Below are 17,368 nucleotides of genomic sequence, written 5' to 3'. Positions count from 1 at the left end.
TTTTCTTAATCATCAAAAACAAAAAAAAATTATTAATCTATTAGTATAATATATAATAAATTAATCTTAATCTTATATCATTTTAAGGCAACTGATGAAAATAATGAACAACCCTCCAGTTCGAATGCACAGCAGAAATCATCCATGGATCCATCAACTTTGAAAGATTGCAGACAACATGTAAGTAAACATAGCTTTTAAATTGGAAATTTAACCTTAAAACTTGAATATAACTAGTCAAAAGTAGAATAAAACAGCTGTATTTTTTAATTTCGAATTATCTACTATTTACAAATTAATTGTTGGATAATTGTTTTGCAAAAAAGTTATTTCCAATTTGATAAATTATACTATTATTTTTAGCTGTATAGCTGTATTACTTAACTTATTATTATTATTATGTCAAATATTATTTGTATCATTTTAAGGTAACTGATGAAAATAATGGACAAGCCTCAAGTTCCAGTGCAGAGCAGAAACCTATTGTAAAACATCCATTAACTACAAAAGATTATTGTAGGAAACATGTTGGGTATCCTGCAAAACTACCAGTTTTAACGCCTGCTCTGCAAAAAATAAAAAATGAAGATCAAGTTTATCAGAATCAATTACTTTTTATTAATTTCTGGTCAACCCATTTGGAGACGATTACTGATAGTAATCCGACCAAATCAGATTACTATAATTACTGCAAAACAATAGTTGACACGTTTCCAGAGATTAAAGGTGTAATGAAGAATAATTTCGTGAGTATTAATGTTTATAAAATAAGTATTTAATTTATCTCTTATTAATTCTGATATTTTAACTTTTGTGAAATTGTTCCACTCATAGGATATTCTAAAGACTCAAATCGCTACTTCTATTCGCAATAGGCGATATCAAAAGAAGCAAGCCTTAATGAAATCTGCTGTACCCTCCAAAAAACATCCTTTAGTAATTTGCAGTACTACACATACACCTGGTTCAAGTGAAGTATCGAAACAGTAAGTTTTATGCAATTTGTTTATTACTTTCTGAGTTAAAATTATCTTTAGATTAGAAATTAAAATAATTTTGTTAATAGATCTGAAGGATTAAATTCCAAAAAAGATGTAGTGGAAGCTGAGGCAGCTTTGAAGAAATGCTCCTCATCAGATGAATCATTACATGTAAAACAATTACTTCGAGAAACTTATTCTGTTCGACGTCTTTGGATAGAAAAAGACGCCACAAACATAAAGGAAATCATCGAAAAATGTCCACAACTTAATATTCATTCGCTCGTAAGAATAATACATTCTTTATTTTACGATGATAATTTACTTGAAAATTAGGTGTTTCAATTTAAAAATTTAATTTCAGATTATGCAAGAATTTTGCCAAATAAAGGATAAAAATGAAGCATTACTTTACAATTCAATGGATAAACTGATTTTAAAATTAGGATCATATTTTGAAATAAATATATTTGACGAAACATCAAAAGTTGAAATCCTTCTAACTGTCCATGAGAAACTAACCCTGGGTAAATATCGTAAAGTTAATGAATCGATCATCATAATCGAAGAGGTAATAATGGCACAAATCTTTTTTATTTATTGTATTATATTCAAATTTATTAAAAATGATAAAATATAAAATATAATTTTTATCAGGCAGGAAAAAGCACAAAAGCTCTTTTAACATCGGATAGTACTGCTCCACGTTTAGTTTTATATTCGGCTGAAGGAAGTATTGCCGAAGCATTCATTGTTTCAGCTGGTGCTAGAGTAAAAATTCAAGAACCCAGTGTTTCAAGGGCCGTCGTGTGTCTTTTTGCCACGTATTACGTGTGGCATTGTAATTATCCAACAGCCTACTGTAATTTACTAGAATACTTTGACTTTGAAATTACAGGAAAAATTACAAAAAATAACAGGATTTTAAAATTTATTCGTGATATGCAATTCAAAAATAAGAAAAATAATAAGCCGAGCGAACAGAAATAAAAGTAATCTTTCTGTTCATTGTTATGAATAGAATTTTAAAAGAAAATTTCACATTTCGAAAGAATTGTCTAAAATGTAAAAAAATTTAATTTGTTATCGTATTGAAAGATTCTTAAATTATTAAATTATATTGACTGAAATACTTATTGTTAGTCATTGATATTTAAAGTGAATATAATTATTTAATTCATTGTTATGAATAGAATTTTAAAAGAAAATTTCATATTTCGAAAGAATTGTCTAAAATGTAAAAAAATTTAATTTGTTATCGTATTGAAAGATTCTTAAATTATATTGACTGAAATACTTATTGTTAGTCATTGATATTTAAAGTGAATATAATTATTTAAATATTATAAATAACATTATAGATTGACAAATCCTTTTAAATTTTATTGATTTGTTACAAAAAAGCTTCTCATAAAAACATTATTAAATATACATATATTTTCGTATTCAATTAAAAATATGTATAATTTATCTGTAAGAAATATTTTTTGAATAAAACAAATGTTCTATATAAATTTCATACTTTTTTTTACGGAAGTCATTAATTTTTAAATTACATAGACACAGGTTTTATTGAAAATGCAGAATTTACCCATAAAATTCCGTTTTCTCGTGGTTGAGTAATAAGACAAATTTGTTATTATCATCTTTGAATTGAGGAATAGTATGAGGAAAAATTTGGTCTTTTAATGAGATGATTTGATGAGTGATAAAAACGGGTTTTACAATTTGATAGGCATTTAGGGTTTCTTCGTAATGAGATGTCTCTAATTTAATATAGACAAAAAGAACAATATCATCGATTACGAAAATTTCTTTAACTTCCCCGAACAAAGGCAGTGAGTCTTCATTACATTCCAGTAAAATTATCGATCCTGATTCGTATTTTGTCCCGTATGTTGTCACATTTTTACATCGAAGAACTGTACATGTTTCTTGATTTCTATTTCCAAGGAAATTAATTAGCAAGTCCTGATGTGGCAAATTTCTCAATAAAACATTTTTAGAGTATGTTATTTCATCGCCTTGATCTAAAAACTTTCTTGATGCATTTCCAGAATATGTAGCTAGTTGAGAAGCAAGTCTAGCTTGATGTCGATAAGACATAGTTAGAGGCAGGTTTTTGAAATTACGAACAACCGGTACTAAATCTTTAAAATATTGATGTACTCGCTCAAATCGGAAACACCATTGTTGTCGCGCAGGACCGAACATCCTTATGTAGCGTGTAATATGTCCGACAAAATGAAATTTTGGAACGATCCAGCCAGGATATAAATTATTGAATTTCATTGTAAACAATGCAATCATTCGATCCAATAAGTAAGTTGTCTCAACATTAATTTCGTAAGCAGAGCAAACATTCATAATTTGCAACAAACGTGTATGGCACTGCAATCGCTCAAAAATTTCGTTGTTTTCCTGAATCAAATCGCGAATTAAAAATGGTAGAGAATGGGCTAAACCTATCATTTGCGATGCGCTCTGTTTTAAAGTAGAGTCCCGAGCAAGTTGTCCATTTTCAATTAAGCCTGGTTTATTTGTTTTAAAATGGCCAAAATCAAAATTACTTATTCGATCATTCAACTCCCACACTTCAAAGAGATTTTTTTGAACAATGCTGTAATGAAGTAAAGCTCTGGTACATATTTCGGTAATTCCTTCTGAGAACATGTGCATCCCATCTTGTGGTAAACATTGAGTCACATCCAGAATTTCTGTTAGTGGAGATCGTGAATTAATCCCATATCGAATCGTCCAAAAATTGTGTAAATTTCTTGGAATATTTGGCTCTGTTATTATTTCCAAGTGTTGCTCATGAGATATTATATTTCGTAGCATAAAAAAATTTTCACGAAAATGTATTTGTATTTCTTCGCTTGTTCCTAAACAACTTCGACAAGGTCGATTTGCTGAGACAGACTCCTTAAAACCTCCTAAAAGTGCCGAAGCAGGCGTATCTCCAGCACAAAACAAAAGTGACCCTTTGAAAGTTTTTTGCTGGTTATCCACAGTGATAGTAATTCCTTCCGTTTTTAGAATTTTTATTTCATTAATAAACGGTTGTAATAATTTCTGAAGGCCGTGCTTTTTCAATAGTTTTGACTTTACTATTGCTAGTAACTGGACTGCATTTTGTGATGAACGAATTCTAGGATCTAAATTGCCTAAACTCAAGTAAAACATGCCAAGTTTTTCAGTTTTAGAATGACTGCCTAGTGGATTGGCTACGCCAAGTTCGTCATAATATAAAATAATGGCCAATGCTTTCTCTGTTTTAGAAAAAAACTCATTTTCTTTGTAGTAACTTCCGTCCAGTACGGTTCTAAGAACTCCATCTTCTAATTGCTCAAAATTATTAATATTATTTCGAACTTCTTCATTTAAAAGTAAGTTTTTCAAATTTTTTAAAAAAGGAACAATGTAGGCCTTTTCATCCACCTCTATTAATTGAGGAATTTTTTGTCCCTTTCTTTTCCACAAAAGTGATGTCCCAAGTTTCAGAGGCTCTGGGCATACCATTTTAAATTCCTCGATTAAAAACTTGTCCAAATACCATTTGGACTTAACAGTTTCAAATAATTTTGAAGGAGCATAAGTTTCTGTGAATAACCTTTCAATTTCAATTAAAATTAATATGAGGCTTATTAATTTAAGGCTTCGCATTCATTTATTAAAATCTAATATTTACTATTTTTTAAATATGTTACTAAGATACTTTTTTTAATTTGTGCCACCAAAAACAATACTTCTGACTTTTTTTTGAAAAATTAAAATCAAAAAAGTATTTAAATATTTATTTTACAAAAATAATTTAACTTTTACAAAAATTTAGAATTAGAGTTATTACCAGGATATGAAAAGAAGCTAATATCAATTCTGTAAACTATGTAAATACATAATTCATTTTTATGATAACTCATTAACAGAATAAGTTACATTTTTTCACATTAAATCGTCTAAAACGAGTTTTTTAGTCGTCAAATTTAATTTTTTGATAGATACTTTTTTTAAATCTTAAAGCTACTTTATGATACTTTTTTAAATCAATTAATGAGTGCGAAGCCTGTGATATATAGGCAAAAATATATGAGCAAGTTTTCAAAACTTGATAAATCCATTTTTTCTTATTTCGAGAAAATGAAACAAATGACTTTTCCCTCATAACCACTATAGTTATTTTAATTTAAAAAATTTGTATTAATTTATTTTTATAACAATGTTTTTATATTTAGGACGTTTTGTTTTTAATTAAACATTATCATAATTAAATAATTTTAAAGTTTTTGTAATTTTTTCTAATAAAAAACATAAAATTTATAAGTCAACTTGGTTATGTCAAAAAGTTTTTAAATTAAAAATTCGGTGTTAATAAATTTTTTTCCTAACATTTAACAGTGACAGGGCGATTTGTGAGCTCTTTAAACTGTTAAATTTATGTTTATCTCAATTTTCTTAAAAATGGATTTATCATGTTTTGAAAATTTGCTTCTCATATGTAAACAATAAATAAGCTCAACTTTTTTAAAAAATACATTTGAAAATATTTTTTGTCTTCAGTAGAACAGAAGTTTCTTAATTTAATGATTTAAGTGGATGTGATAATAAAAATTTAAATAAAGTGCTATGTGTAATAATAATAATAATCATTAGTATTATAAGTACTAGAATTAATTATTAAATGTTTCTTAAAAAATCCCAGAACTTTCTTACCAATATTTGCGAAGAATATACACCAAATAAGTTTTTTACTCCGTCACATATTTTTTCTAGCGTCACATGAGATGTTTTACATGTTTCTCGTATATTAATCAAAAACTGAGCTGCTTGCCAATTCCATTCTTCTGTTGATACAATGATTTCCTCCCTAATGTCTAAAATTAGATTTAATAGTCAGAAATTAAAAGTATAAAAACTGGAAAAACCCTTAACTTGTTGATGATTTTCAGGATGAAATCTTGCCCTATGCTGTTTATAAGACTTCCATTTTCTGAAAGTAGCCCCACATTCACTATAAGTGCATTGCACTTTAAATAACGGGTCATATTGATGAAATCTGACAATATGTTTCTTCAAAAGAGAAGTTGAGACACCTTGAAAAAAACACATAGAGCATTGAAAACTCTCCATGTTTTTTGTTTTTATTATTACGATTATTACATAATACAAAAACTTTTGACACTTTTTCAATTCTTTTGTAGGTTAGGACTCTCTAGCATAAACATATTAAGTGTATAACGATGTGCAAAACGCGTTTTTCAGTTCTGCGCATACTACTGTTCTGCTGTATATAGGTCTTTCTGCAATAAAGTTGAGTCCACAATAGCACTCTTGAATGCAACGTAAACGTTACGTTGCAATGCAACGTGAGGGTGGAGTCCCATGACAGCGTTTTGCGTTGCGTCGTAATGGGAGAGAAAAAGACGCAAATATACGTTTGCTGCATTCTCTCTCATTACAACGCAACGCAAAACGCTGCCATGGGACTGCGGCCTTACGTTTACGTAAGTGTTTTGTGAATGCGTTGATTTTGGCATTGGTTGCCATAGGAACCAATCTAAACAAAATTTACTTAAATTCCCAACCATGATAATTCCCCCATCAAATCTTTCGCGCACTTCGGTCTTCGGATGCTCAGCTGTTTTTTTGAGAAAACACGCTCTATAGATATTATACATTATATGACACATTCTGAATTATAATCCCGAAAGGAATCTGACGAGAGCCTTCGTGTTACAACAAAGTGGTAAGATACTGTAGGTATCTTACTGAGGTAAGATATTAAGATACGAATAAGATGTTTTATGTATCTCAAAAGTGACTACAAAAACATCTTAAAAATGACTAACAAAACATCTTAATTAAGATACTTCTTTTTACAGTGAAGATACACTCAATTTTAGTGGAATAGAATTTCCTGTTTCTCTAAAAGACATTTTTAAATTTGAATCGCTAAACAACATTTCAGTAAATGTATATGGACTTGTCAAAAAAAGTGAGAAGTTTCCAGTTTTACCTCTACATCTTTCATCTCAAAAGAAGGTTAATCACATCAATCTTCTTCGAATTGAAGACCACTACATAGATGAAAATCTAAGTGATGATGATGATGATGAGGAGGAAAATGAAATAAATCTCATCTTTTTTAATTACCATTATGTTTGGATAAAGGATTTATCAAGACTTGTTAGTTCCGATTTATCAAAGAAGAAAAACAAGAAATACATCTGTGATCGCTGCCTCCATTACTTTGGAAATGAAAATAAGTTTAGTGAACATGAAGAAACTTGCAGGAAGATAAATTACACCAGAATTAAACTACCGGAAGTGGGGAGAAATTTTGTTGAATTTAAAAATTTCCAAAACAAGGAGCGTGTGCCGTTTATCATTTATGCTGATTGTGAGAGTCTTTTAGTTCCAGCAGAGAATTCACAACTACAAGCCAACAATACTGAAGTTTTCCAAAATCATAAACCGCTCAGTATTGGCTACTATTTAAAATGCACTTTTGATGATTCGTTATCCACATATAAAGCATCACCAAAGGATGAGGAAGATCCTTCTAAATGGTTTTCAACTGAGTTGAAAAATTTGTCTAAAAATTTAGATTTAATGTTCAAGAATCCTGTACTAATGGAAACATTAAGTCCACACCAACTAGCAGCATTTCGAAATGATAGTAATTGTCATATTTGTAGAAAGAAATTCGTGAATAAAGATATAAAAGTGCGAGACCATTGTCATCTAACAGGGAAGTATCGTGGACCTGCAGGTAATATACCGTTTGCACCACTGGACAAATGTACCACCGGAAGTGACGTCATGTTTTTGTCGAGAAAAATGTCAGTTGTTATATCTTCCGAGAGATGGCGCTAGTGGTTTTTTTAGTGGGTATATTCTTGAAGGAATTGTTGAGTGTCAAGTGAAATGAGTGAAATACAAAAATACAATTTCGCTTTCTTTAATGTGAAGTGTTAATTAAATTAAAAAATGAATTAATTAGTTAATTAAAAAATGAATTAATTAGTTAGTTAATTATCGAATTAATTAATTAAATTAATTAAATTAATTAATTAATTGAATTAAATAATTAAGTGTTCAGTTGCGGAGATTGTGGATAACAATTTTGAGGTTAGTTGATGTTTTTATTTTATATTAATAATAAATAATAATAATAATAATAGTTTAAAGAAATGTCGAAATTTTTTTAATAACTAATTTATGAAACATTTTATTTTTAAATCGTTTTTATTTATATTTTTCTTTGGAATAATTTAATAATAAGATTTCTTGATATTTTTAAAAGCTCTTTATTTTTATAGAATTATTTTTTATTTTAAATAAATAATGAGATTATTTGTTATTTGTTATTTGAGAATTATTTGTTGTATTACTTAATTTTACTTACCTAATTATAAAATAATTGCATTTATTTTTAATTTAAAAAGTACATAACTTTTTTTAAAAACAAATAAAATATAATTTATTAACAATTGTAAGATTTAATATAATTATATTTTCTAATTTGAATTTTATTTAATTAATTTTTTAAATTGTCTAACATAAAACAGTTTTTCTGAATTCACGTTCAGACTTTTAAAAATTATAAGACTTCTTACAAAGTGTCAAGAATTACGAAAGTTTATAAAAATGATTACAATTTTTATTTTATAATTAATAGTATTTATTAAAAAACAGTAATATTTAAGAAAATAATATTTTTTTTGTTAACGTAATAAATAAAAAATCAGGCTTCGAACTCATCTACTAAAATATACAATTTACTCCTTTTCTGTCAAATTGCTGACACACAAAGCTTCTTTTTCACAAATTATATTATTTAAAATTCTCTAATAATTGAAAAAAAATTATTCTTAATCAATTTTTTGTAATTCAATTAAAACGAGATTTTTTTAATCCCCAAATTTTAATTTTTCGATAGCTACTTCTCACTACTAATTTCAGTCTTAAAGCTAGTTTTTGCTACTTTTTTAAAAGCAATTGTTGAGTGCGAAGCCTAAATAAGTAGTAATTTATTAATTATTTGACAATGGTATTGAATTATAATATCCTACAAATATTTCATTATTTTAATCTCTTAAAATATGTTACTTTTTTTTCTTTCAGATTCTAATCAAAGTGAAGCCGACGATTACAATTTAACCAAAATTTGTAACATTATTCGTCAATAAAATTTTTTTTTTTAAAGAAAACCTTATTTACTCCTTTATTATTGCGAAATTAATATCTATCCCACCTCACAAAAATAAAAAAAAATAAAAAAAAACAATAACCAATAAGAAATTATTTTTTTACAAAAGTAAAAATCATATTTTCTCAACAATTGTAACTTAAGATTAATTATTGTTCATTAAAATAATTGTTTTTTTTATAAATAATGTTAATTAATTTTATTTCATTACATGAGATTAAATATTGACATACTTACATCACTGGAAATTTTTTTAAAGAGAGTTTTTAAAGTTCAAACAATTACAAATTGCGTAATTCTCTCATGGAATAATTATAGATAAATCATAAAGTAAGTATAAAAATTGTAATAAAATTAAGAATATGAATTTATTGTCAATTTTCTCTATTAGATAAGACGAAATTTGAAACTAATTAAATCTCTTGAATGTGTTGTAAAGAAAAGTTTTAATATTTAAACAATTACAACATACAATTCTGGCATGGAATAAACATAAACAAATTATAAAGTTAGTATAGAAATTATATAAAAAATAAACAATAAAAATTTTTTTGCCAAATTTTGCTCCATTAGATGATATGAATTTTTTATGATTGATTTTTGATTTTATTTAATTCATAATCAACGATAGTGCAAATGTTTATATTACAAATCTAACCATAATTAGTGTTCACACTATTTAAAGATGTGTGCTTTTGATAATTAAAACTGTTTGGTTATAATGCATTACACATTACACATTAAGTTATAGGCAGCTTTTAATATAAAATAAATATTTTTATCTACTCCAAATTTAAATTTGACAATTCAATTTAGTTAAGAAATATCCCGTGAAATAATTTTTATTATAAACCTAAATTTAATTATTGTTTATGCCAATAAACAATTTTTGTTTTTATTAATAAAAGTATTTGGTTTTGCACCATTAGAAATCCTAAGATTTTCTAAAAAAAATTTTTACATTCTATGAACTTAGCCAGAAAAAAAATACAAAATTCTAAGTTTTTAAAGACAGGAAATTTTTTTCTCGATCAACTAAAGTTTTTATAGTTTCGTATCAAGTATTAAAATATTTCTCAAAAGGTTTGAGGAGAGAGCAAAGAAATCCGGAAATTTTCGGAAAAAATTTTGACATTCGATGAACTTAGCCAGAAAAAAGTACAAAATTCTAAATTTTTAAAGACAGGAAATGTTTTTCTCGGTCAACTAAAGTTTTTCTACTTTCGTATCAAGTATTGAAAGATTTCTCAAAAGGTTTGAGGAGGGAGCAAAGAAATGCAAAGATTGTTGGAAAAAATTTTGACGTTCAAAGGAACTTTGACCAAAAAAATAGGAAAATTGCAAATTTTTAAAGACAGGAAATTTTTTTCTTAGTCAACTAAAGTTTTTCTAGTTTCCTTTCAAGGAGAAAAACATTTTTAACAAGGTTTAAGGAGAGAGCAAACAAATCCAAAGATTTTCAGAAAAAATTTTGACGTTCGAAGAAACTGAGACCAAAAAAATAGGAAAATGGCAAATTTTTAAAGACAGGAAATTTTTTTCTTAGTCAACTAAAGTTTTTCTAGTTTCCTTTCAAGGAGAAAAACATTTTTAACAAGGTTTAAGAAGGGAGCAAACAAATCCAAAGATTTTCGGAAAAAATTTTGACGTTCGAAGAATCTGAGGCCAAAAAAATAGGAAAATGGCAAATTTTTTAAGACAGGAAATTTTTTTCTTAGTCAACTAAACTTTTTCTAGTTCCCTTTCAAGGAGAAAAACATTTTTAAAAAGGTTTGAGGAGGGAGCAAACAATTTCAAAGATTTTCTGAAAAAATTTTGACATTCGATAAAATTACACTGGTCGACAAAAAATAACTTTTTTTCTGATTCAAAGATAGGACAAGGATATTCTTATAGGATTTTCATCGCTGAACACGAATCTGACCTCCAAAAGTGCCCATCACGTCGAGATTTTGAGAAAAATGGACTCAAAGTCTCAAAAAACCCTGTTTTTGGCCTTTTTTTATCACGTGTAGAGAATGATGCCGAGGTGCTAGAAATCTTTAATTAGTCTTAAATTAAAGCTTGAAATGTCAACTATAAGAAACAAATCAAAAAAGCTCTGAATCAATCAAAAATTTTCATATAGCACAACTTTTTCATATGCGCGCGCACTCTACTTGCACTCATAGAGCGGTACACAATGGCACACTTACTTATTCATTTTATTTGCGCTATTTATAGTTATTTATCATTTTTGGGGTCGCTGAACGTTGCTGATTGAATGTGAGGTCGTTATTAAAAAATTCAAAATGGCGGTTTCAAAATGGCGGACATAAAATTTTTAAAATTGATGGATTCGACTGAAACGACCTTACATTTAATCAGCAACTTACAGCGACCTCAAAAATGATAAGTAACAAAAAATAGCGCAAATAAAATGAATAAGTAAGTGTGCCATTGTGTACCGCTCTATGAGTGCAAGTAGAGTGCGCGCGCATATGAAAAAGTTGTGCTATATGAAAATTTTTGATTGATTCAGAGCTTTTTTGATTTGATTCTTATAGTTGACAGTTCAAGCTTTAATTTAAGACTAATTAGAGATTTCTAGCACCTCGGCATCATTCTCTAGACGTGATAAAAAAAGGCCAAAAACAGGGTTTTTTGAGACTTTGAGTCCATTTTTCTCAAATTCTCGACGTGATGGGCACTTTTGGAGGTCAGATTCGTGTTCAGCGATGAAAATCCTATAAGAATATCCTTGTCCGATCTTTGAATAATTTTTAGTGTCGACCAGTGTTATCCAAAAAAATAGGAAAATTCAAAATTTTTAAAGACAGGAAATTTTTTTCTTTATCAACTAAAGTTTTTCTAGTCTCCCTTCAAGAACAAAAACATTTTTTAATAGGTTTGAGAAGGGAGCAAAAAAATCCAAAGATTTTTGGAAAAAATTTTGACATTCGATAAAATTATCCAAAAAAAATAGGAAAATTCAAAATTTTTAAAGACAGGAAATTTTTTTCTTAGTCGACTAAAGTTTTTCTAGTGTCCTTTTAAGAACGAAAACATTTTTCAAAAGGTTTGAGAAGGGAGCAAACAAATCCAAAGATTTTTGGAAATAATTTTGACATTCGATAAAATTATCAAAAATAAAATAGGAAAATTAAAAATTTTTAAAAACAGGAAATTTTTTTTCTTAGTCAACTAAAGTTTTTCTAGTTTCCTTTTAAGAAGAAAAACATTTTTAAAAAGGTTTGAGGAGGGAGCAAAGAAATTTAAAGATTTTCTGAATAAATTTTGCCATCGATGAACTTAGCCAGAAAAAAATTACAAAATTCTAAATTTTTAAAGACAGGAAATTTTTTTCTCGGTCAACTAAAGTTTCTCTACTTTCGTGTCAAGTATTCAAAGATTTCTCAAAAGGTTTCAGGAGGAAGCAAAGAAATCCGGAAATTTTCGGAAAATATTTTGACATTCAATGAACTTAGCCAGAAAAAAATACAAAATTCTAATTTTTTAAAGACATGAAATTTTTTTCTCGGTCAACTAAAGTTTTTCTACTTTCGTATCAAGTATTGATAGATTTCTTAAAAGTTTTGAAGAAGAAGCAAAGAAATCCTGAAATTTTTGGAAAAAATTTTGACATTCAATAAATTTAGACAGGAAAAAAATACAAAATTCTAATTTTTTGAAGACAGGAAATTTTTCTCTCGGTCAAATAAAGTTTTTCTACTTTCGTATCAAGTATTGAAACATTTCTCAAAAGGTTCGAGGAGGGAGCAAAGAAATCCGGAAATTTTCGAAAAAAATATTGACATTCAATGAACTTAGCCAGAAAAAAAATACAAAATTCTAATTTTCTAAAGACAGGAAATTTTTTTCTCAGGCAACTAAAGTTTTTCTACTTTCGTATCTAGTATTAAAAGATTTCTCAAAAGGTTTGAAAAGGGAGCAAAGAAATCCAAAGATTTTTGGAAAAAATTTTGACGTTCAATGAAATTAGCAAAAAAAAAATAGGAAAATTCAAAATTTTTAAAGACAGGAAATTTTTTTCTTTATCAACTAAAGTTTTTCTAGTCTCCTTTCAAGAACAAAAACATTTTTCAACAGGTTTGAGGAGGGAGCAAAAAAATCCAAAGATTTTCTGAAAAAATTTTGACATTCGATGAACTTAGCCAGAAAAAAATGGAAAATTCAAAATCTTTAGAGACAGGAATTTTTTTTTTAGTCAACTAAAGTTTTTATAGTTTCCTTTCAAGAAGAAAAACATTTTTAAAAAGGTTTGAGAAGGGAGAGCAAACAAATCCAAAGATTTTAGAAAAAATTAGCCAAAAAAAAAGGAAAATTCAAAATTTTTAAAGACAGGAAATTTTTTTCTTAGTCAACTAAAGTTTTTCTAGTTTCCTTTCAAGGAGAAAAACATTTTTAAAAAGGTTTAAAAAAGAAATACAAAAAAAAAAAATACAAAAAAAATGCAAAAAAAATACAAAAAAAAAAATAAAAAAATTACAAAAAAATACAAAAAAAAATAAATAAAAAAATCTGGCTAAGTTAATCAAATGTCAATATTTTTTCCGAAAATTTCCGGATTTCTTTGCTCCCTCCTTAAACCTTTTAAAAATTTTTTAATACTTGATACAAAACTATAAAAACTTTAGTTGATGAAGAAAAAAATTTCTTGTCTTTGAAAATTTTGAATTTTCCTATTTTTTTGGCTAATTTCATTGAATGTCAAAATTTTTTCAGAAAATCTTTGAAATTGTTTGCTCCCTCCTTAAACCTTTTTAAAAATGTTTTTCTCCTTGAAAGGAAACTAGAAATACTTTAGTTGACAAAGAAAAAAATTTCCTGTCTTTAAAAATTTGCCATTTTCCTATTTTTTTGATCTAAGTTTCTTCGAACTTCAAAATTTTTTTCAGAAAATCTTTGGATTTGTATGCTCCCTCCTCAAACCTTTTTAAAAATGTTTTTCTCCTTGAAAGGAAACTAGAAAAACTTTAGTTGACTAAGAAAAAAAATTCCTGTCTTTAAAGATTTTGAATTTTCCAATTTCTTTTTGCTAATTTCATCGATGGCAAAATTTTTTTGAAAATCTTTAAATTTCTTTGCTCTTTCCTCAAACCTTTTTAAAAATGTTTTTCTCCTTGAAAGGAAACTAGAAATACTTAAGTTGACTAAGAAAGAAATTTCCTGTCTTAAAAAATTTTGAATTTTCCTATTTTTTTTGGTTAATTTCATCGAATGTCAAAATTTTTTCAGAAGATCTTTGAAATTGTTTGCTTCCTCCTTAAACCTTTTTAAAAATGTTTTTTTCCTTGAAAGGGAACTAGAAAAAGTTTAGTTGACTAAGAAAAAAATTTCCTGTCTTTAAAAATTTTGAATTTTCCCATTTTTTTTGGCTAATTTCATCGAATGTCAAAATTTTTTCAGAAAATCTTTGGATTTGTCTGCTCTCTCCTCAAACCTTTTTAAAAATGTTTTTCTTCTTGAAAGGAAACTAGAAAATCTTTAGTTGACTAAAAAAAAATTTCCTGTCTTTATAAATTTTGAATTTTCCTATTTTTTTGGCTAATTTCATCGAATGTCAAAATTTTTTCAGAAAATCTTTGGATTTTTTTGCTCTCTCCTCAAACCTGTTGAAAAATGTTTTTGTTCTTGAAAGGAGACTAGAAAAACTTTAGTTGATAAAGAAAAAAATTTCCTGTCTTTAAAAATTTTGAATTTTCCTATTTTTTTTGCTAATTTCATTGAATGTTAAAATTTTTTCGAAAAATCTTTGGATTTGTCTGCTCCTTCCTTAAACCTTTTTAAAAATGTTTTTCTCCTTGAAAGGAAACTAGAAAATCTTTAGTTGACTAAAAAAAAATTTCCTGTCTTTATAAATTTTGAATTTTCCTATTTTTTTTGGCTAATTTCATCGAATGTCAAAATTTTTTCAGAAAATCTTTGGATTTTTTTGCTCTCTCCTCAAACCTGTTGAAAAATGTTTTTGTTCTTGAAAGGAGACTAGAAAAACTTTAGTTGATAAAGAAAAAAATTTCCTGTCTTTAAAAATTTTGAATTTTCCTATTTTTTTGCTAATTTCATTGAACGTTAAAATTTTTTCGAAAAATCTTTGGATTTGTCTGCTCCTTCCTCAAACCTTTTAAAAAATGTTTTTTTCCTTGAAAGGAAACTAGAAAAACTTTAGTTGACTAAAAAAAAATTTCCTGTCTTTAAAAATTTGCAATTTTTCTATTTTTTTGGTCAAAGTTCTTTGAACGTTAAAAATTTTTCCAAAAATCTTTGCATTTGTTTGCTCCCTCCTCAAACCTTTTGAGAAATCTTTAAATACTAGATACGAAAGTAGAAAAACTTTGGTTGCTCAAAAAAAAATTTTCTGTCTTTTGAAAATCAGAATTTTGTACTTTTTTTCTGGCTAAGTTAATCAAATATCAAAATTTTTTCCAAAAATTTCAGGATTTTTTTGCTCCCTCCTCAAACCTTTTGAGAAATCTTTTAATACTAGATACGAAAGTAGAAAAACTTTGGTTGACCGAGAAAAAAATTTCCTGTCTTTAAAAATTTAGAATTTTGTACTTTTTTTCTGGCTAAGTTCATCGAATGTCAAAATTTTTTCCGTAAATTTCCTGATTTCTTTGCTCCCTCCTCAAACCTTTTGAGAAATATTTTAATACTTGATACGAAACTATAAAAACTTTAGTTGATCAAGAAAAAAATTTCCTGTCTTTAAAAACTTAGAATTTGGTATTTTTTTCTGGCTAAGTTCATAGAATGTAAAAATTTTTTTTAGAAAATCTTAGGATTGTTAATGGTGCAAAACTAAATACTTTTATTAATAAAAACAAAAATTGTTTATTGGCATAAACAATAATTAAATTTAGGTTTATAATAAAAATTATTTCATGGGATATTTCTTAACTAAATTGAATTGTCAAATTTAAATTTGGAGTAGATAAAAATATTTATTTTATATTAAAAGCTGTCTATAACTTAATGTGTAATGTGTAATGCATTATAACCAAACAGTTTTAATTATCAAAAGCACACATCGTTAAATAGTGTGAACACTAATTATGGTTAGATTTGTAATATAAACATTTGCACTATCGTTGATTATGAATTTATTGAAATATACTAGGTTGGCAATATAATTATTTCTATGTATGGTTGGCTGCACTGAACGTGAATATAGACGTGAGGTTAGTTAGTTGAATGTCGACCGTACTAATATGCACACATGTCGAATCTAATAAATATATTTTAATATATATTTTACTTTCTTAATTTAATCACCTTTCACCAGAATTAAATAAAATCAAAAATCAATCATAAAAAATTCATATCATCTAATGGAGCAAAATTTGGCAAAAAAATTTTTATTGTTTATTTTTTATATAATTTCTATACTTACTTTATAATTTGTTTTTTGTTTATTCCATGCCAGAATTGTATGTTGTAATTGTTTAAATATTAAAACTTTTCTTTACAACACATTCGAGAGATTTAATTAGTTTAAAATTTCGTCTTATCTAATAGAGAAAATTGACAATAAATTCATATTCTTAATTTTATTACAATTTTTATACTTACTTTATGATTTATCTATAATTATTCCATGAGAGAATTACGCAATTTGTAATTGTTTGAACTTTAAAAACTCTCTTTAAAAAAATTTCCAGTGATGTAAGTATGTCAATATTTAATCTCATGTAATGAAATAAAATTAGTTAACATTATTTATAAAAAGAACAATTATTTTAATGAACAATAATTAATCTCAAGTTACAATTGTTGAGAAAGTATGATTTTTACTTTTGTAAAAAAATAATTTCTTATTGGTTATTGTTTTTTTTTATTTTTTTTTATTTTTGTGAGGTGGGATAGATATTAATTTCGCAATAATAAAGGAGTAAATAAGGTTTTCTTTTAAAAAAAAAAAATTTTATTGACGAATAATGTTACAAATTTTGGTTAAATTGTCATCGTCGGCTTCACATTGATCAGAATCTGAAAGAAAAAAAAAGTAACATATTTTAAGAGATTAAAATAATGAAATATTTGTAGGATATTATAATTTAATACCATTGTCAAATAATTAATAAATTACTACTTATTTAGGCTTCGCACTCAACAATTGCTTTTAAAAAAGTAGCAAAAACTAGCTTTAAGACTGAAATTAGTAGTGAGAAGTAGC

The 17,368-nt window shown here is 26.7% G+C and overlaps 2 protein-coding genes across 2 annotated transcripts; one reads left to right on the top strand and one right to left on the bottom strand.

Annotated features, from left to right (window-relative positions):
• Positions 1 to 249: 249 nt before the first annotated feature.
• LOC122499087 lies at positions 250 to 1,970 on the top strand. The gene is made up of 5 exons (XM_043607164.1): positions 250 to 746; positions 835 to 986; positions 1,067 to 1,265; positions 1,345 to 1,551; positions 1,638 to 1,970. Exons 1-5 carry the CDS (start codon positions 732 to 734, stop codon positions 1,968 to 1,970), a joined length of 906 nt encoding a protein of 301 aa, XP_043463099.1. The 5' UTR covers positions 250 to 731.
• A 597-nt stretch (positions 1,971 to 2,567) lies between these two features.
• On the bottom strand, positions 2,568 to 4,502 carry LOC122499086. The gene has a single exon (XM_043607163.1). It carries the CDS (start codon positions 4,500 to 4,502, stop codon positions 2,568 to 2,570), a length of 1,935 nt encoding a protein of 644 aa, XP_043463098.1.
• Positions 4,503 to 17,368: the final 12,866 nt, after the last annotated feature.

This window comes from Leptopilina heterotoma, unplaced genomic scaffold, assembly GCF_015476425.1.
Source record: "Leptopilina heterotoma isolate Lh14 unplaced genomic scaffold, ASM1547642v1 Lhet_165, whole genome shotgun sequence".
Taxonomy (NCBI): Eukaryota; Metazoa; Arthropoda; class Insecta; order Hymenoptera; family Figitidae; genus Leptopilina; species Leptopilina heterotoma.
Note: the sequence above shows the minus strand (reverse complement) of the source record. Positions and strands in the feature narration are given on the sequence as shown.